General features: G+C 43.2%; 1 protein-coding gene across 2 annotated transcripts in view; it reads left to right on the forward strand.

The window, feature by feature from the left end:
- Window positions 1-20,466, forward strand: part of LOC147889290 (sulfatase and phosphatidylinositolglycan class N domain-containing protein) — a 148,214-nt gene that overhangs the window by 34,388 nt on the left and 93,360 nt on the right. For both annotated transcript variants that reach the window (XM_087391810.1, XM_087391809.1), the window contains exons 4-8: window positions 16,363-16,656; window positions 17,378-17,595; window positions 17,990-18,064; window positions 18,464-18,530; window positions 18,801-19,129. In XM_087391810.1, the coding sequence (XP_087247936.1) occupies window positions 16,363-16,656; window positions 17,378-17,595; window positions 17,990-18,064; window positions 18,464-18,530; window positions 18,801-19,129 (983 nt within the window). The remainder of the gene's footprint in view (window positions 1-16,362; window positions 16,657-17,377; window positions 17,596-17,989; window positions 18,065-18,463; window positions 18,531-18,800; window positions 19,130-20,466) is intronic.

The raw sequence follows: 20,466 nt of genomic DNA on the forward strand, positions 1-20,466 counted from the left end.
AAGGAGGATCAAATGGCTCTGATACCATGTTGGAATAACTGAAAGGAAAGCAAAGAGTGGACACAAACTCAGAATACTTGCATTACTTGGTTGTAGAATGAAGAAGAGTGAGGTCCTTAAGTAGGCACCTCATACATGCTCACTGACATCACTGATGACTTCAGAGCTCCACAATCATCTCCTCAATCTGCTCCTAGATTCTCTCAATCATCCTATGTGGCTTTTCCACCACCTAACTGTGCTTGTGGGCACCTAACTGTGTCTCTAGCACTCACACATAGAAACATAAGGTGTGCCTGAGGCATACACCTTGAGATATCCCAACACTCACCCGTTTGGATTCCTCGACTTCCGTTTGGCCCGATGGCTTCCCCTTTGCCTCCCCTTCGCAGTGATATGCTTTTCCTTCCGTGCGTTTGGTAGAACGGGCAGAGCTGATCACTTCTTTTGCTGGTCGAATTTGCAAAAGTGTCTTTTTATGGATTTTTTTGCTTCTACAGCCTCTTGGGCCTCTCCTCTTGCAAAGCTAGGTCCCATGCGCTGGTTGACTGGTTTTTCTCAGTTTTGGATGACTTTCCGGCGATGAAACTTCTCCAAAACCTTCCTCTCTGAAGCATGCTTCTTTTGAACCCAAGAACTCTCACTTCTTCGTGACAGAAGTGCTTGTTTTCGCATTTTTTAGTGGAATTCTTGCTGGTCGGCTCTTGTAAATGCTCTTTCTCCATGCCTTTGCACTCCTCTTTGGCTGAGAATGCAATTGGGCATTGGCTACTATGTCCTCTTGGTGATTGAGGACTTGGTTTGAGTTTTCAGGGCTTGGTGAGTTGTGATTTTGTTGCTGTAATTTCTTTTTTCCATAAGCTATTGGTTGGCCTCGTGTGCCGCCTCTTTCTTGGTTCACAGGTGCCGAGGCAGTGTTACATGAGTCATTCTTTGGTTGGGTACTTTGCTGATTTTATTTTGGAGATTTGAAAAGCTTTGTGAATGCCATCTGGAAACCACTCAAACAGAGTGCAGCTGGGGTGCAGTGTGATTGCATATGGACAGCCAATGGAATTGCACTCGGAAAAGAGAATGCCTTTGGATTGAGTCTATGGGTTAAGTGCACTTATGTGATGGTGTTCTATGCTTGAAAGCCTTGCGAAGGCTCAATGAATTGGGGCTGCGTGCTCAGTTGCAGGGAAGGTCTCGTAGATGCAACTTGTAATCATTTCACTGTGAAATATAAAGAAATACCGAAAGGGGCGCCACGGTGTTTGGGGCCAATCGGGTGCACTTGTCTATGTTTGTTGAGCAGGGGCATTCTAGCCTCCATCCCTTTTTCAGTGGTTTTGTTTGTGAGCAAATGGGTAAATGCCAAATGGTGATCATGCAATGGTTAATGGTTGTGATATATGCTTTGTGAGTTGTAAATAAGTGCTGAAGTGATTAAAGGTTTAGTTCCACTGCCCTCTGAGTGATTAGAGGCCGGTTTCATTGGTTCCGTTGCTGGGACACCACACACTCTTCCTCAAGAGGTGGGCCTCGGTAGTTTGGTGGAAGGATATCTTTGCTGCACTTTTTGACAGCTGAATATTACAGCCATAAACATGGTGAGTACCCATGAGCAAGAGAGCTCCACAACTCCTCAAAGGAGAAGGCAGGAAAGCCTTAATGATCCAGCTAGTGTACAGCTGCAGGGAGCACAACAAATGCCTTTTGAGCAGGCCACACATGAAGCTACAACTCAGCTCAACGGTGATACTAGTTCTAGGAGTGAGTCAGATGATGCTACTATGTTGAATGCATAGCTTGCAAGTGCAGTGATTGCTTTGACTCAGCTGACTCAAAACTTGGCTCAGATTGTGCAAACAAATGCCAAGAAGAAGAAGAAATCAAGAAAGCACAAGCACGGAAAGAGTGAGTACACACATGCATCAGCTTCTCATGGCGGACAGCACACTCATGCATCAGTTTCCCATGAGGGACAGCCATAAAAAATGACTCAGAAAGTGACTTCCAAGAGAGAGGAATCCCCCAAAAGAGCACTTGAGAAAGAGGTACAAAAAGTACAGCCAGTGCAACAGTATGAGCAGCCAGCACAAGGCCTTGGTTTGGGTACTTCTACTCCTCAAAATAATAATGTGCAGTCCATAAATGTGGCTCAGCCACCTCAGCCATATTTGAGGCAGCAACCTGAATATTATGGTACAGATTCTATCTTTGATGCTATGTTGATTTCACCGCCAACTGGGCATATAAAGCAAGCCATGTACGACAATGTGGGAATGTAGCCAGGCATGCAAGCCACAGCACATGCTCCCATGCCTAATGTTCAGCCAAGCATGGCTCTCCCTAGTGAAGGGAATGCTGCAAAAATACAGCCATCTTTGGGACAGCCAACATCAAATGTATATAAAGAATTTAAGGATGGTGGTTCTCATGTTAAGTTTGAGACATATAATGGAGTAGAGGATCAGTACTGCAAAAATACAGCCCTCACATTCCTTCAACAGTTTGATGCTGCATTTCTTGGGGGTTTGTTTACAGAAGCATCCAAGATGAGGAAGGTTGCCACATATAAAAATAAAATTATGGCAAACGACTGTTTCAAAAGGGAGGAAAAGCTGAATTCAAAGCTGGTCAAAGGCGTGGACAGCCTAATAAACAGCCCCGTACCAAGTTATCTGATGGAGAGAAAAAGTTACTCATGGAACAAAACAAATGTTTTATATGCAAAGGAGAGGGACACCGCTCTTATGATTGCCCATCCAAGAAAAGAGACAGATCAGATGATGATAAGAATGATGATAAACAGGCTGATCGGAAGGGCAAAAGGCCTAAACCTTCCGCAGGACTTCTTCCAGATGTGATTGGGAGTTTGCCACATGCACATGATGAAGAGGAAACGAAAAAGACTGAGATGTGCAGAGCATGGGGAAAATTAGAAATCAGAATTGTTTGTTTTTCTTTGTGGGGCAAAGGCAAATTTCATAACTCCTGATATGGCAAGAAGGCTCGGCATCAAGCCTGAGGAAATGGGGCCATCCGGCATGTGTGATATGGCCAACCTTGAACTCAACACACCTGTCACTCCTATCATTGGCAAGTTGAGGATGCATATCCAGGGATATCAGGATGGAGAGGACTTCTACATTATGCCTTTACTAGAGTGTGATGCTTTGCTTGGGATGCCTTGGATGTACAGGGTGGGGGCTGATGTGCAGATGAGAAACAAGAAGATTTCTTTAACTCATAGAGGCAAAAATCATGTATTTGATGTAAAGTTGAAAGTGGAGTCCATCCCTGTAGTTTCAGCTTCTTGTATTTCCAATGTAATAGAGCGTCATATTTCAGCGTACTTGATTTTTGTCAAAGAGGATAGCCAACCAGTTCAGGAAGGCTCTACTCTTTCTGCTTTAGATAGAGAAAGGGTTGCTTTTATTTCAGATTTTCAGGATTGTTTCTCAGATGCACTTCCTCAAGAATTACCTCCCAAGAGGCCCGAGGATCATCAAATTGATATAATTCCAGGAAGCTCACCGCCTAATATACCTCCCTATCATGTCAGGAAGGCATAACAGGAAGAGATAATGTCACAAGTGAAGGAACTCTTGCAAAAGGGATTAATATAGCCAAGTAATTCTCCTTACTGTTCCCTACGTTGCTTGTGCAAAAGAAGGATGGCAGTTGGAGAATGTGTATTGATTATAGGGCTTTGAATAAAGTCACAATTAAGAACCGTTATCCAATTCCACGCATTGATGATATATTGGATCGGTTGGAAGGTTCCTCAATGTTCAGTCGTATTGACCTTAAAAGTGGATACCATTAGATAAGGATACGGCCTGAAGATGTCTACAAGACTGTCTTCCGCACTTCATTTGGCTTATATGAGTTCCTTGTGATGCCTTTTGGTTTGACTAATGCACTTGCCACTTTCAATAGAATGATGGACATGATTTTAAGAGCACACAGAAAGTTTGTGGGCACTTTCTTCGATGACATCATTGTGTTCTCTAAAAATGAGCAGGAGCACAGGAAACACCTCACTATTGTGTTTCAAGAGTTGAAAAGACACAAGCTGTTAATAAACACCAAGAAAAGTGAGTTCTTTATGCATGAGATTCATTTTCTCGATCATATAGTGTCAAAGGATGGAGTCAAGATGGATCTTGCAAAAGTTGAGGCCATAAGGAGTTGGCCAATTCTAAAAAATCTGCATGAAGTCAGAAGCTTCCTTGGGTTGTGTCCATACTATCGGAGGTTTATAAAGTACTTTTGCAGAAATTGCTTCTCCCTTGCATGCTTTACAGAAGAAAGCTGTATCGTTTCGGTGGGGACCAAAGGAAAATGCAACTTTTGAAGAGATGAAGCAAAAGTTGTGTTCTGAACCCGTTATTATCTTGCCAGATCTTGCAAAACCCTTTGCTGTAACTTGTGATGCATGTGGGAACAGCATAGGAGGCACTTTGATGCAGGATGGCAGAGTGGCTGCATATGAGAGTAGAGTTCTCAAAGATGCTGAATTGTACTTGCAAACATACGAGAAGGAAATGTTAGCAGTGATACATGCTTTGACCACATGGAAACATTACCTTCTTGGACCTGATTTTTATGTGTAGACAGATCATCAATCACTTAGATATTTTCTCACGCAGAGAAAATTATCTGAAAAGCACATGAGATGGGATAACTTTCTCTCAATGTTTCATTTTCAAATTGTACATGTGCCGGGTAACAAAAATGTCGTGGCTGATGCACTTTCCAGGAAACCACAGCTTGAGGCAGTCTCCAAGAAACCCAGTGTTTCAGCAGTGAGCATTGCTTACAACAATGTGTTAGATGTGATGAAAGATCAGTATGTTAATGATGCTGAATTTTCAACTATTTATGATCAGCTTTCTGATGGTCAAAGGCATGATCACTATATGTTGAAAGAGGGTTTCATTTTGATGCATGGACGACTATGTGTCACTGATCAGATGTGACCTAAAGTCATAATGGAAAGTCATGCTCCTCCATATGCAGGACATAGGGGAATTGCAGCAACAATTACAGCAGTGGAGCAATACTTTCATTGGCCATCTTTGAGGAAAGATGTGGAAGAATATGTGAGAACATGCATGGTTTGTCAGAAAGCAAAGTTTGACAGGCAGAAGGCACCTAGGTTGTTACACCCTTTGCCAATTCTGGATAGACCATGGCAAAGCATAGCTATGGATTTTGTGTTTGATCTTCCACGTACTCCTACTTGACATGATGGATTGTGGACAATAATTTGCAGGTTTAGCAAACAAGCTCACTTTGTGCTAGTAAGAAAGAAAATTACAGCAGATTAAATGGCCAAATTGTTTCTGCAGCATGTTTTCAAGTATCAGGGGATGCCTGAATCCATAATTAGTGATTTTGATCCGAGGATGACCAGCCTCTTTTGGAGAGGACTGTTTGAAAATATGGGCACTACGCTGAATTTTTCGTCATCTTTTCACCCTCAGTCTGATGGAGAATCGGAGCAGGAAAACTCTACCATCCTGGATATGTTTAAATGCTATGTCTCAGACCACAAAAGCCAATGGGAGCATTATTTGCCTTTTTTGGAATATGCTTACAATCATACGGTGCACACATCCACAGGTAAAGCACCTTTTGAAATAGTGGAAGGTGTTAGGAAGATACCTCCCATTTTGCATACAAAAGAAAAAATCTTCGAAGCTGATTTTTTTGTGGAAAGCCTTGAAGAGGCCTACAAGAAGATCAAATATGCCTTGCAAAGAAGTCAGGACAAGCAGAAAAGAGTAGTAGATAAGCACCGCAGGGAAGTGGTATTCACAGAAGGTGATTGGGTTTTGTTGCGTTTTCAGAAGGCAAGGCTGAAAAATAAGAAATGCAAGGAAAGGTTGTACACAAAGTTGAACATGCGTTACTATGGTCCTTTCCTAGGTTTCTGAAAAGATAAACGAGGTAGCTTACAGGCTGAAGTTGCCTCCGCATTGGAAGATACATAATGCCTTTCATGTGAGCTTGTTAAAGCAATATCATGGAGATGTTCCCGAGGATTTACCTGATGAGGTACAGCTTGAAGAGGAAGAACATAATGAACTTATGGACCAAGAGCAGATTCTGGCACACAGAGATAGAAAGCTCAAGGGTAAAGTTATCCGTCGCTACTTGGTAAAATTTCAAAATTACCCATCACTCGATGCGAAATGGATGGAGAAAGGTGAACTGGTAGATTCACTTGGGGTATTGCAGCTATACCTTGATGCTTTTGAGTTAGAGCCGACTGCGGTCCAGGCTCCTACAGGTAGTTCAGCAGAGCAAGCGTATGGAGCATTTCCTAGTGTTCGAGAGGGGGGTAGCACCTCCACTCCTTCAGTATAGACGGGCTCACTGTGATTTCATGAGATTGCTTGATGACACTGTATGTTTCATCCGAGATACTGAGTTGACAGTATTTCTGCTGTGAGACTTCATGATATTGATGCATCTTGACTATTGATCGCTGAGGATCACATAGGTTTTGAGCAGTGTATATGGATGGATGCATGCCTCTCCTAGCCATATTTTCACTGTCTCTGTATACTATAGCTGCGGCTTTCTTGTATACTCTTTCATGGTATATTTTATGCTCGCTCCTATGTTTTGGGGCAGCAAACTGTGGTTTGTTGTTTCAAGAGAGGGATATGTCATGGGACTTTAATATACTACAAGACTGGGACAACTTTGGTTTTAAAAGTCCAAGCGTGGGCTTAATAATGTGTAATTAAATGTGGCATGGTGCCTAGCACATAAGCGTAATTAATCCCTAGGTCCAAAGGCATTCCAAGGAATTAAAAGAGTGGTTGTTGGAAAATGATGACGTGGCATTTTTAATAGGCCTCCTAAAGGGCCATGTATCTTCAGTGGCCCCTAGGTGGCTCTAGTGTCTTCTACATGCTCCTTTGCCATTCTTGGACCTTCCTGGGCCTTCTAAACTTCACATGTGTGGTTGCTCCTTAAACACCTTGTGTCCAGTTTACTTTTTACAGATGTCCTTTCTATTTGGAGAAACTCTCGTATTTTCGTGCCAAAACGTCATCACAGTAGCAATGACTTCCGCACTTAGGCTGTCTCTTCTTTTCTTGTGTTCTGTTGAAGCCCACAGACTTATCGGATCGGGATGATCGTGCATTGCTTCTGCTCTACATTCAACCGAGTTGCGTTCATCCTTCTAATTGAAAACATCTTCGACATTGTGTGCCCAAGCCGTTTCTCCTTTGTTTCAAGGGACACCAACATAGCTAATGTCACCCTCTTTGCACCTAGTTGATCTAAGCTGTGCACCCCTTTCACTTTGTGTAGTCCATTTCTCAGGTTAGAGAGCATCGCTTCTTGGGCGTGCATCTCCCGAGGTTGGGATTCCTCGACTTCCGTTTGGCCCGATGGCTTCTCCTCTGCCTCCCCTTCGCAGTGATATGCTTTTCCCTCCGTGCGTTTGCTAGAACGGGCAAAGCTGATTACTTCTTTTGTTGGTCAAATTTGCAAAAGTGGCTTTTTTTGGATTTTTTTACTTCTACAGCCTCCTGCGCCTCTCCTCTTGCAAAGCTACAGCTTTCTGTTGAATTTTGAGTGGTCCCATGCACTGGTTGACTGGTTTTCCTCAGTTTTGGATGACTTTCCGGAGATGAAACTTCTCCAAAACCTTCTCAATGCATTCATCTCTGAAGCTCTCTTCTTTTGAACCCAAGAACTCTCACTTCTTCGCGACAGAAGTGCTTCTTTTCACATTTTTCAGTGGAATTCTTGCTAGTCGACTCTTGTAAATGCTCTTTCTCCATGCCTTTGCACTCCTCTTTGGCTGAGAATGCAATTGGGCATTGGCTACTATGTCCTCTTGGTGATTGAGGACTTGGTTTGAGTTTTCAGGGCTTGGTGAGTTGTGATTTTGCTGCTGCAATTTCTTTTTTCCATAAGCTATTGGTTGGCCTCGTGTGCCGCCTCTTTCTTGGTTCACAGGTGCCCAGGCAGTGCTACATGAGTCATTCTTTGGTTGGGTACTTTGCTGATTTTATTTTGGAGCTTTGAAAAGCTTTGTGAATGCCATCTGGAAACCACTCAAACAGAGTGCAGCTGGGGTGCAATGTGATTGCATCTGGACAGCCAATGGAATTGCACTCGGAAAAGAGAATGCCTTTGGATTGAGCCTATGGGTTAAGTGCACTTATGTGATGGTGTTCTATGCTTGAAAGCCTTGCGAAGGCTCATTGAATTGGGACTGCGTGCTCAGTTGCAGGAAAAGTCTCCCAGATGCAGCTTGTAATCATTTCACTGTGAAATATAAAGAAATACCGAAAGGGGGGCCACGGTGTTTGGGGCCAATCGGGTGCACTTGTCTGTGTTTGTTGAGTAGGGGCATCTAGCCTACATCCCTTTTTCAGTGGTTTTGTTTGTGAACAAATGGGTAAATGCCAAATGGTGATCATGCAATGGTTAATGGTTGTGATATATGCTTTGTGAGCTTAAAGGTTTAGTTCCACTGCCCTTTGAGTGATTAGAGGCCGGTTTCAGTAACCAGCCTTTGATTGACAAAGGGCTGTAGACCTTACTATACTTGCTCACAACGCCAAAATACAACCATCATATTCCATTGCCATTGCCAAATGCAATACCGAAAGCATAGAATTCCACAACATAGCATCATTGAATCACAGAAACAAGAGAGGCTAGAATGCCCCTACTCAATAAGCATACACAGTGACACCTATTGGCCCCAACGACGCCCTTGCGGTATTTCTTTATTTACTGGTTAGTTCAATTACAAGGGACTCCCTCCCTGAACTCACCCGCAGGTGCAACCTCGTACAATGCCAACCAGTGGCTGTGTAGGTGACCAACGCCCAGTGCTATCCACTTGGTTCCCTTTAGTAGCAAAGCATACCACAAACGGAAGGATTCAACATCATACCAAGCAATGCATCCTCACAAATCAAGGCCATCATTGAGTCCAAGGGTTGCCACTGCTCCCCCAGGAAGAGAGTAACACAACCAGTGTCCCAATCCTCTCCCGGCCTAATGGCAGGGCAACGAACCCTTTCAAAGCTCAGCAAAAACAGTAGTTGCACACACTAGGAGAAGAAGATAAGAGTACTTCTAGCAAATGGAACCTGTTTCCAGCTCGAACAGTCCCAGAAGACAGCTCAAACACACACACACACACAGGACACATGGCAAAGTGGACGTTGGAATTTAATGGCTCTAGGGGGTCACTTTTTAAAACATGACCCTAGTGAATGGAACCAAGCTAATAGCTCTAGGAATTGCACTTGTTGCACATTTAATCATAGGTACCCTTTGGACATTAATTAATGCCCCTAACTCGGCACCCCTAGGCCAAATTCAGTGGCGGTTAATTTAATTATGTCGCCATCATGTCCCCGTGACATTGGCCTACGCTGACAGGCAGCAGGTTTCGTTCTGCGAGGGAGATTTGAACGCGGGCAGCTGCTCAGGTGGGTGAGCACCCAAACTGACTGAGACTGTCCTTCTGATTGAGTGGTCCACTGATTATCTACATACATGTTTGCACGTGTGTACAACTGCCATTGGGCACTGAATCTTATGAAGACTGTGGTGACATCATAGTCTTGAATTCAAATGCCAGGGATCCCCTTTCAAGTGCATATTTAACCCGAGTCTGCCCTTCTTATTCGAAGCTTGACTGAACTGCTAGAGTTTAGCATCTCATGTACAGCTAGTGAGGGCTTCTATGTGGGTGTGCCCGCCCATGTCAGGATAGGTATTACTGTATGCTTGTGCCTATTCATAGGCTGTTTTGCAGGGCACATTGGCCGAGGTTGTAGGGCACTTTAGCCCATATAATAGGGGTTGGCCAAACCAGGGCTAAACCCAGGTCAGGTCAACCTACCCAGCCTGGGTCGGTTGAGTGACCCTAGGGTCGGCCATGTGGCAGCCCCTGAGTTGGCCACTGCAGGCCCTATTTATTGGGTCCTGCCTCACTTATGTTAGTATCTTCTGTAGCAGTTCCTCTCCTCTATTTGGGTGTTCCCCTTGCTGTAATATAGAGTTGCAATTGCCTCACATTGCCTCTGATTTGTGTCAATTCTCTATCTCTCTCTCTAACGTATGCTTCCGGACTTTTCCACTCTCACATGGTATGAGACTACAGGCAGTTCGGTCAGAAAGAAGGAAAGAAAGAAAGAAAGTCTATTAACGTCCACGGGAGACCAAAAGTCTATGGGACAATAAAAATCCATCTAATACAACAGCTTGGGGAGGGCATAGGGCAGCTCCCAAGGAGTGCATAAAGCAACTCCAGTTACTTAAATTGCCTAAATTATATCCTGAAAAAAACATATATAATCGGCCATACATCATTTTAAGACTGAGAGTCTTTTGGTTTTGATTTAAACTCCTTAATAAGTACTATTCCTCCGCGATACGCTGCCCACTTACCATCCTTCCTGGCAGCCTTAACCTTTGCTAATTCTGTTGCTTTATACTTCAGTTGAGCTCTTGTAAGTTCCTCAGCTATCCATAGCTTATTACCTTTCAGCTTGTAGGACTGTCGTAGGATCTTGGGTCTTAAATTTCGTGAGTTAAATGTAATAACAAGAGACAGTAGATTTCCGGCGGACATTTGTAGGGTATAGCACTGTCTTTGTGGCTGCTCTTCTAACTATGATTGAGGGTGATTTTGTTGTGCTGCTGCTCCTTGTCTACAAGTGCTAGCCTTCGTCATGGCTTAGTCTGCCCTTCACCTCCATAGTGTTGACAAAAACTCAAGACGAAGACTTTGTATAAATGGACGCTCAAGTATGTGTGGGTGTGTGGATTTGTATGTGTGAGAGCATATGTTTATACTATGGTCTACACCCACTGTTGGGCGCTGATGACCGTCAGTGGGGATGTCATAGTAGCTAGTCCCTGCTATGCGTGATGGAGTTTATGGTTTTCAACCTTATGAGTGACTATCATGAGATTGAAAGTGCACTATGTTGTGTTTTTAGAGGATGAGTTTGGGCAAGTTGCTGGACTCATCTAGGTATATGCTCTGCTTCTTGTCTACAAGTCTAGTTCGAGGCTGCTTTCAACCCTGGTTCGTCATGGCTGAGTCTGCCCTTCTCCTCCGGAGTGCTGACAGAAACTTAGGACGAAGACTTTGTATAAATGGATGCTCAAGTATGTGTGGGTGTGTGGATTTGTATGTGTGAGAGCATATGTTTATACTATGGTATACACCCGCGGTTGGGCGTTGATGACTGTCAATGGGGATGTCATAGTAGCTTAGAAATCGATCAATAGAGGGTACGCATAGTGGAAGACTGATAGAATAGCCCAGGAGCTCACACAGTCTGTGGGGAGTGGAATCACAAACTTCTTAAACTTATGTGCATCAAATAGATGTGCAGACTCATCAATAGACAATGAACAGCCAGATATAGAAGCTACCAAAACAATATATTTCTGTCCAAAACTATGGGCACAACAAAAGAGAGAGAGATACAAAGTTCCACCAGAGCGTGGTCCTTTGATCTTACTGCAAGGTACATCTACTATGTGTCGGATATCTTTAGACTTGAGCCCGCGTGCTCCACCTCGAGCGTATGTAGACTCTCCGTCCAGATCACAATATCTTGTTGCCTTGAGAGACAGCCAAGGTTCCACCCCTAGAAAGCTCTGCAGCACACCTTCAACTCTCCTTCACCTCCAGTATGAGGCCCAAGGGAGTGGCTTCTGGCTGTTCCTGTCTGCTCCTGTTTTTGCTGAACTGTTGGATGCGAAATGCCCTGCCAAAAGGCTCCTTTTATAGGCCCCAAAGGGGCTCAAAACTGACCTACTTGAAGGGGCCTCCTGGCCGACTTTGTCTGTCCACCAACTGACCGCTGTGGGCACTTCTCTAGTGCTGTGTGCTGGCCGACCAGCCAGCCCAGCCCTATTTAAGGGCAGGGCCATGCCCATATGCTTATGCAGGGGCCAGTCCATTGGCCAGCCCATAATCAGGCCTGGTTGGCTGGCTATACCCAGCCCAACCACCCTATTTTCACGGGCCGACCCCTGCTGCTGCACACCTGTCTTCATTGCGCCATTTCCAGAGCATGTTGCAGGCCTTGTGCCTGCCCACAAACCTCGCCAAGTAGCTCGCCATGTGGGCTTCTGTACCCGGGGATACCCCGCCATCTTGCTGCTCATCAGAATCGTCTTGCCAGGGCAGATCCAAGACATGCTGCCCCCGCCATCTCCCCTGCACAAAGGCAACATGTGTTGCAGCCACTTTGATGCCTCGAGGTACATGATCTCTCTCTTCTTTGATGTGAGGTGCTGCCATGTGGCAGCCCCCTCTCTTTCTTTTCTCTTTGGCACATCCTGCCCAAGGTCTTCCTCCCCCATGCTCTCCTCATATAGGGGCTTACAAATGGGGAGGTGACCTTTCCAACAGCTAGTCCGTGTATGCATGATGGAGTTTATGGTTTTCAACCTTGTGAGTGACTATCATGAGATTGAAACTACACTATGTTGTGTTTTTGGAGGATGAGTTTGGGCATGCTCCTGGACTCATCTAGGTATATGATGCTCCTTGTCTACAAGTCTAGTTTGAGGCTGCTTTCAACCCTAGTCCGTAGGGAGTATTCGTAGCTGCAAGGTGGTCGGCAGAAGATTGGCTAGGAGCGCTATATCTTGGCAGGGTCAGAATTTAGCGCGAGACTGCAAGGAAGGGATGCGTGTTGGGATTGTCTTGGCCCATATCCCACCCACCCTTTTTTGCCCATGGATGAAACCATCGCATGTGTCTTAACTAAGATTGTATAGATCCAGCTAGGGTCATTGCTTTCATTTCAGGATCCATCCATGTGTTGAGGAAGGAATTGTTTCAAGTTAGTCACAGTTGTCTGGCTCCCCCGTGCACGAATGACAAGGACAAGTTAAACGGAGGAAATTACGCTCACTGGAAACTACAGCTGAAGATTTGGTTCATTCATAAGGGATTATGGGAGCTTATTTAGGGTTTGAGAAGAAACCTGAGTGTCCTTCCAATCCCAAGAAGTGGACCTAGGTTCAAGAGGAGCTTGCTTGCCCTTGGCCCATCATGACTTTATGCTAGTACACAACCTATAAAATGCAGCCTTATTAGGCAGGGTAAAACCTCTAGAAAGAAGGGGGGGGGGGAAATGGGGTTTTTGTTTATGTATGAACGGGGCATTCAGCTCTCGTTCTCCATCAACAAGAATATGAGGTACTTCAACACTCCTTGTTGGCCTTGGAAGGAGGAGACCCATGGAATGATTGGAGCTTTGTATCTCATCCCTTTTAGCTTTTGTAATGTCTCTCTCGGGAGGGAATAGGTAGTTGCGACCCATTGTTATGTGTTTTCTCTTCCCTTGTGTTGTGTAACCAACTTTCCTAGGTAAGTCCATATAACACCCTGTATACAAGTCTGAAGGGGGGGCGGTGTGAAGGGATGAACGCCAACTTTTAAACGTGAAGAGAAGGAACTCGAGAGGGTAGATGAAGTTATTCAATGCAACGAACCACCAAACCCTTAGGAAAGAGTGAGTTAACAGTGCGGCGAGCAAAGCTTCTACCCCCGAGGAGCGTGCTTGCCCTTGGCTCATCATGACTTTATGCTCTCACACTCAATCTTTCCGCTCACACATTCACACACACTCACACCACAACACCTAGTTATGTATTTTGTGGCAAGTTCTTGCTTCTTCGTTCGAGGGACCTTGTCTTTCTTTGTAGGAGCTTTTGTCATTGTTGCATGGGGGGTCAAATAAATGACCCTCTTCATGAGTCTGCCTTATATATATATAATCCTTGAGATGCATGGCATAATCATCTGGAATACCAAATCAAACCAATGGTTAGGGCATTTGAGAGACCTTAGCTTCAAGTCTCATTATTTAAACCTCCAATGAGAACACAAAGGTCAACCCTAGCCATGACTAACCTACATAAATACTCTTCAATTCTCATGGATGGAACGGCTAAGTAGTTGTGGAAACGGCTTTAAGATTATATAATGTACCTAAGGAAAATGTTCACCCCATGGGAACATCGCAATCTATGTACAAGAAATGGCAACTGCCAAAATGCACGCACACACACACACACACATATATATATGCATGCATGCATACAGAGAGAGAGAGAGAGAGAGAGAGAGAGAGAGAGAGAGAGAGAGAGAGAGATGACTCCAAGAACATGCCCAAACTCATCCTTAACACACACATAGTGGAGTTTCAATCTCATGATAGTCACTCATAAGGTTGAAAGCCATAAATTCCATCATGCATAGCAGGGACTAGCTACTATGACATCCCCACTGACGTCATCAGCGCCCAACAGTGGGTGTAGACCATAGTATAAACATATGCTCTCACACATACAAATCCACACACCCACACATACTTGAGCATCCATTTATACAAAGGTCTTCGTACTGAGTTTTTGTTGGCACTCCGGAGGTGAAGGGCAGACTCATCCATTACAAAATGCATAGTCTATTCCTAGAGCCATTTCCCAATAGAACCAACTTTTACATCTTGGTTTAAGAATAACCATGGACCTTGCATGATATACCACTCCAAAGATTGTGAGCTCCTGGCAGGTCAGGTATCACAAGCATTATTTAGGCCTATGGAATCTATTGATTCTCCCCCAAGTACTACTCGGTACCTTCATGGTCTCATTCCTCACACACACTTTTCATAACCCCAAGATACATGAGCTCATGCATAGTGTCTAAAAATGCTTCTTATACCAGTAATGGATTAAATCGCTTTAGACCACAATATTGTAACCACACAATACCAATAATGCGTTAGGATAGGGAGCATGGTTAAATTGAACCTTGCTGGTCCAAATAACACCCATGGGAGAGTCACAAAAAGTGTCAATGAACATTTATGTCACACTTAACCGGCTTTGAATAATTTTGACAAGAGTTGAATTTTATTTCAAATAAAAATTTACATATAACTGGACCAAATCTACCGGCTTTGAATAATTTTTACAAGAGTTGACTTTTATTTCAAATAAAAATTTACATATAACTGGACCAAATCTTCAATTTTGACAAACTGCTCATCAGTTTTGGATGATTGAAGCAATCAACACCTTCTCATGTCTGCAAAATCAATTAATGAAGAAAGAAGACTTAGTAGGAAAAAAATCCTCACCCAATACAATAAAATCTCAACATAATGAGAACCCTACAAAAAAAAATTTGTTACTGGTTCAGCATTCAATCGTGGACGAATTGCATAATGCAGCCAAATAAATGGCATAGGGAAGGTTCTTAAGCTTATTAAGTGGCCTGCTGACTTCTTTTGGTTGGTTAACAGTGCTATTGCAAAAGGTTTCCCAAAAGCAAGGTTTGTTACTGGATTGGCCTTTAATCATTATGATTTCCATGTAGTCAAACAAATGGCACAGCAAAATTCCTTTATCTTAATGAGATGCATATGAGTAAAGATTCATTATTGGATAAGCCTTCAATGTCACGAGCAACATAGACCAGGAGCACTCCTTGTATACATATACAGATTATAAATGTGTAGCACTCTTTATACATGAGCTTTTCTGATACGGAAGACATCTTATATGTACCAAGACATAGATATAAACAGATAATGACATATCATAAACCACCATCCTTTCCTTATTTCATGGAGAATTACATGAATGGGGGGTGCTAGATCTGATATTCAGACCAGTTTTGAGAGGATCAAGATTATGAATTCAGGGACTAGAGGCTCTGTCATTGTTCAGGTGTAATGTCTGTTCAGGTTTTTGTCTATCGATTTGAGATACCTTAAGAGTTCGATTAGGAGAAGCACGAAAGTAGCTGCACAGGGTTGAGTGAGAGTCGAGACCTTAGAAGACAGATCCTAGGCGGTACCTCCCTTGTTACTATACCACATCTTTTGCTTGCTTGGCTCTATAGGTAGGGGAGGCGGCTGACACAAATTCTTGATGGGCATCAAGGTGTCATGAAAATAGTAGATCCTCATCAATGAGGATTTTCAGACTCTCTACGTCAACCACTTCATGGAGTAGATTATTTAAATTTCTACATTCTTGTACTGTGTTTCTTGTTTCGTACATACTTTTATGAGACTTTCTGGAAATTTTTATTGCACCTTATAATTTGTATGCTATTCTGAGTAGTCTGGGAGGTCCTTAAGGATGAATTCAAATATAAGGCTTTGGTGCCACAGACCATATGTAATCAGGATAAAGACTTTGGTCCCAGAGACCATATGTATCCCCGGCAGACAACAGTTAAAGTTTCTTGTTTTGATAGGCCATTAGATATTAGAAATTTGCTGCTTTGTAAGAGTAGAGCTGTATCTTAATTGACGGGATGGTGATTTGCAGATGCATCATTTCTTGATGAATGGTCATTTGGTCGGATTCAGGAGTTGTTGAACCAGTCAAAGACAGAGCCAGAAATTCAAGTTTTATTGCAGGAAGATCAATTGGTGATATTCTTGCACCTCCTTGGTTGTGATACAAATGGCCATGCGCACCGGCCATTTTCACCAGTTTACCTGAACAATGTAAATGTGGTGGACAATGGTGTCAAACGGACAGTTCAACTTATGGAAGAAATCTTTCCAGACCAACGCACTGCTTATATATTTACAGCAGACCACGGAATGAGTGACAAAGGTGTGTACTCTTGGGACTACCATGAGCTTAGCAGCTGTACTGTTTGCTTTCCTCTAACCTGATGAGTTTGGCCATGCTTTCGGATTCATCATGTATACATACATATCGTGACAAAATTTCGTACTCTTGAATGTGTGTGCATTGATGTTTTGGCATTTGGATTTGTTGATTTGCTACCTCATCCCTGCTTTGTCATTATGTGTGCTTTTTGAGATCTCTGCATGTACAAGCGTGCTTGCTTGGCCCTCAAAGCTGCAAATAAAACTCCTAAGGCTTAGCGTGACATGCTGTAGTTCTTCTTTGAGGTCAGGCTTAATTAGGCACAGTATCTCCCTGTGAATGAACACGATATCTGATATTTGAATGTTTTGTAAGATGGTCCTTGAATTTCTGGTATCTTTGGCCTTCATTTTGTGGAAATGGTCTTAATAGTGCCACCTTGTGGGCGGACATGAGTGAGCCTAGAATCTGAAGCATTCCACAGAAGCTGTGTTCTCACGTTTTCTTTGTACTATTCTCGGGGTTTTGCCTGGATTGATTGGTCTGTCATCCTTCCTTTGGGAGGCTTCTTGTATTTACAAATCTTACTATGGATTTAGACACAAATACCGTTTGCTTGACGTGAAAAAAGGCATTGAAAGGATGTCCAAGCTGCCCCTCTTACTTGTGTTCTATGAATCTGTTAGCTTACCTTTAATTTTTCTTTTCATTGATTAAACAGGAAGTCATGGAGATGGTCATCCAGCAAACACAGAGACACCCTTGGTAGCTTGGGGAGCTGGTATCAGAAAGCCTAGTCCTGCAAGTCCAGAAGACTATGGCGATGATGAAGCAAAATTTATTGATCAACATGAACATCATATGCCCACACCATCTAGCTGGGGTCTCCGAGATTTGGAACGTGTGGATGTCAATCAGGGTGACATCGCACCTCTTATGGTGATGGGCTCTTGATCTGAGTACTCTTCCTACCACATTCATCAATTTCTTTTGCTTGCTTGGTCCTAGTTGTCAACGGCTTTACGTATGTTGATGAGAGTATGTTTTGCCCCTTTGCTTTGTTTTCTCACGTTATTGCTTTTTTCTCTGTTTTGATGCAAAAACTTCTGAATTTACATTATTAGATGGAAGTTACCATTTGTTCTACCTTCCCTGCTTGTAGCTTTGTGAATGTCTTTGTTTTAGGGATGCCTGCTTGGAGTATCCTCTTAATGCCTGTAATTTTGATACTTAACTTATTTCAATTCTCCACCTGTAAGTGCTGCTGCTTAGCCACATAGGCATTCTGACATCAATCTTGGTTTTGTGCATTTTTCCTGTTTGGTGTTGGCAGTCAATGCTTCTTGGTCTCCCTTGCCCCATGAATTCTGTTGGTACATTGCCAATTGCATATTTGGACTTCGATGAGGTGACTCTCTACCCTCTTGACTACTGTTTTTCTAAATTTGATTGTGCCGATACTACAAATATTTGTACCGATACACGTTGCTCTCAATAATGAGGGAGTCCCAACTTTCAAACATAGAAAAACCACTCATATTCCGGAAGTTGTTTATTTGAACTGTTGTTTTAAGGTGTATGTTGCTACATGCCATGTTTCTTTAAGATTGTCTACAATACAAATACTGTTAGGTGAGTAAACCATTTGGACTGCTTAACTCTCTATAGTATCTTGTTGAACACCCATGATAGCTTGCCTGCTGAAATAAAGTTTGGAACCTGTGCGCCCATGAATCTATCTGGATTCTGGATTCTGCCGACGTGAGGATTTGATTGACTGAGGATATACTTGCTGTGTTTCTTGCAGGCAGAGCAGGCTGAAGCAGTTTTTGCAAATGCAAAGCAGATACTCAATCAGTTTCTTCAGAAGTCCCGTATCCAGATTTGGTGAAGTTTTGCTGTCTAGAAAGAGGGCAGATTGATTTTAATCAGAAACTGGAATGGATTTCTTCTAATCCTTTGGGATAAAAGCAGTTGCTTATATGCCCTGAAACTCTTAAGATCTTAGCAGAAACACGAGCATGCACATGATGCTGTCTCTTAACAAGGGGAGTTATGTTTACTATGATTTACTAGTGTCTAAAAGGGTTGTTACTTGCTTACCAATTCTGTTTCCTTAACTGGATTCTACTGCTATAATACAGGGCTGAAACAAGCAACATCTTTGAACTTCAAGCCATTCATACCTCTTGCTGGATACGTCACAAACCTTCAAAAAATAAGCAAGCTTATTAATCAGCGTCAATATGAGCCTGCTTTACAATCAGCACAAGAGCTCATCAACCTGTCTCTTGCAGGATTGCATTATTTCCAGACATATGATTGGTTTTTTTTGATGACCTCGATCACAATGGGCTATCTGGGCTGGATGGTATACATAATTTTGTATGTCGTTAGAAACTACACATCGATTATCTTTCGCCAATCTAAAGCAACATTGAAATTATATTCTATTGCGCAGAGAAAACAATTTGTGAGTTCTCTCCTTCCACCGCTTCTTTTATATTTGAATTTTGTATTACATGTAGAAGGAAAACTAATGTGATGTTCTTCTTTATTCCATTGATCTTCTTCTACAAAATGCTGACTGCATCCAGATTCCACGAAGTTGTCGATGCTGTCTGTCACCTACTAGAACTATTTGTTTGGTCTTGTCTGTTGTGCTTTGAAATTGAAAAAGTCTGCACTTGAACGTGTTGTTGGATTTGAGTCTCCTTTTGGTAAGAATGCATCCAGAGCATATACAGTCTGTTAGCTTGCACCAGATCAAAATGAGAAATCACTGCGGTGGCAATGTGCCTTCATAATTAAAGCTGCACCCTTGATACATACCTGGCCATATGAAATATGAGAATATGATTTCCTTGCACTGACTTGATATACCATCTGCCAATCTTGAACAAAACTCAGTTTCCTTGTTGACATTTCAGATCTCTTCTTTTCTTATATGCTACCTTCTTATATGGTCTTTACGCTGGCTTATGTAAGTCAGCTCCTGTCTGTACATTAGGGTGTGAGGGCTTTTATGTGGATGTGCCTGTCAGAGAGATGTGTAGTGTACTTGTCCGTTCTCACTGTATTCCTGCAGTTGTTTGGGGGAGTTTGCCAAGAGGGCACTGGCTCGATGAAGGGATGTCTGCAGGCATGGTACAGGGGCTGGTCAGGGCTTGGTGAAGGCCACATTTGGACCAGGTAAGCAGGACAGGTTGGGGCCAGCTTTGGCCAACCAATCACCCGACCAGGCAGGTTGGGTTAGACTGACCAGACCACGGGGGTAACTCCCCCCTATAAAATGGGCACTCCTGGCCAGAAAGAAAGTTTATTATAGTCTTCGAAAGGCTGAACGGTCTATGAGACTGAAGGGTTGGAGCTACTAAGGTGGGCATTCACGTCCAAGACTGATATCTGAGATATAGATAAAGAGGAGAGAGATCATATATCGAGATCATAGCTACCAGGGAATGGCATTCCCCAATTTGGAAAGGGGGATTGTATGTTCCAAGAAGTCCCAGTGTCTTGGAATGTCCGAAAAATTCCCAAAATGTTCACCTAGTCTTATGCTATTTTGGCATTCTCAAAACGCGTTCCGGAATACTATTCTTGCCGTTCTCGATTCTGTTATTTGGTGCTGCCGTGGTTTTGGGACAAACCGCCAAAAAAAGCGCTATTTTGCATTGTTTGTGGTGGTCTCCTCTCCTTTGAGCCTTCTCTAAGCCCTGCTGTCAATAGTGTAGCTTCAGGGTTGCGTGTGTGATGCTACTGGAGGTGGAAAGTGAACATGAAGTAGGAAGGGGTCGCTGTGAGAGGTCT

The sequence above is a fragment of the Dipteris shenzhenensis genome, chromosome 20 (genome assembly GCF_047967505.1).
Source record: "Dipteris shenzhenensis isolate YYH24624 ecotype China chromosome 20, Dip_SZ_1.0, whole genome shotgun sequence".
NCBI lineage: Eukaryota > Viridiplantae > Streptophyta > Polypodiopsida > Gleicheniales > Dipteridaceae > Dipteris > Dipteris shenzhenensis.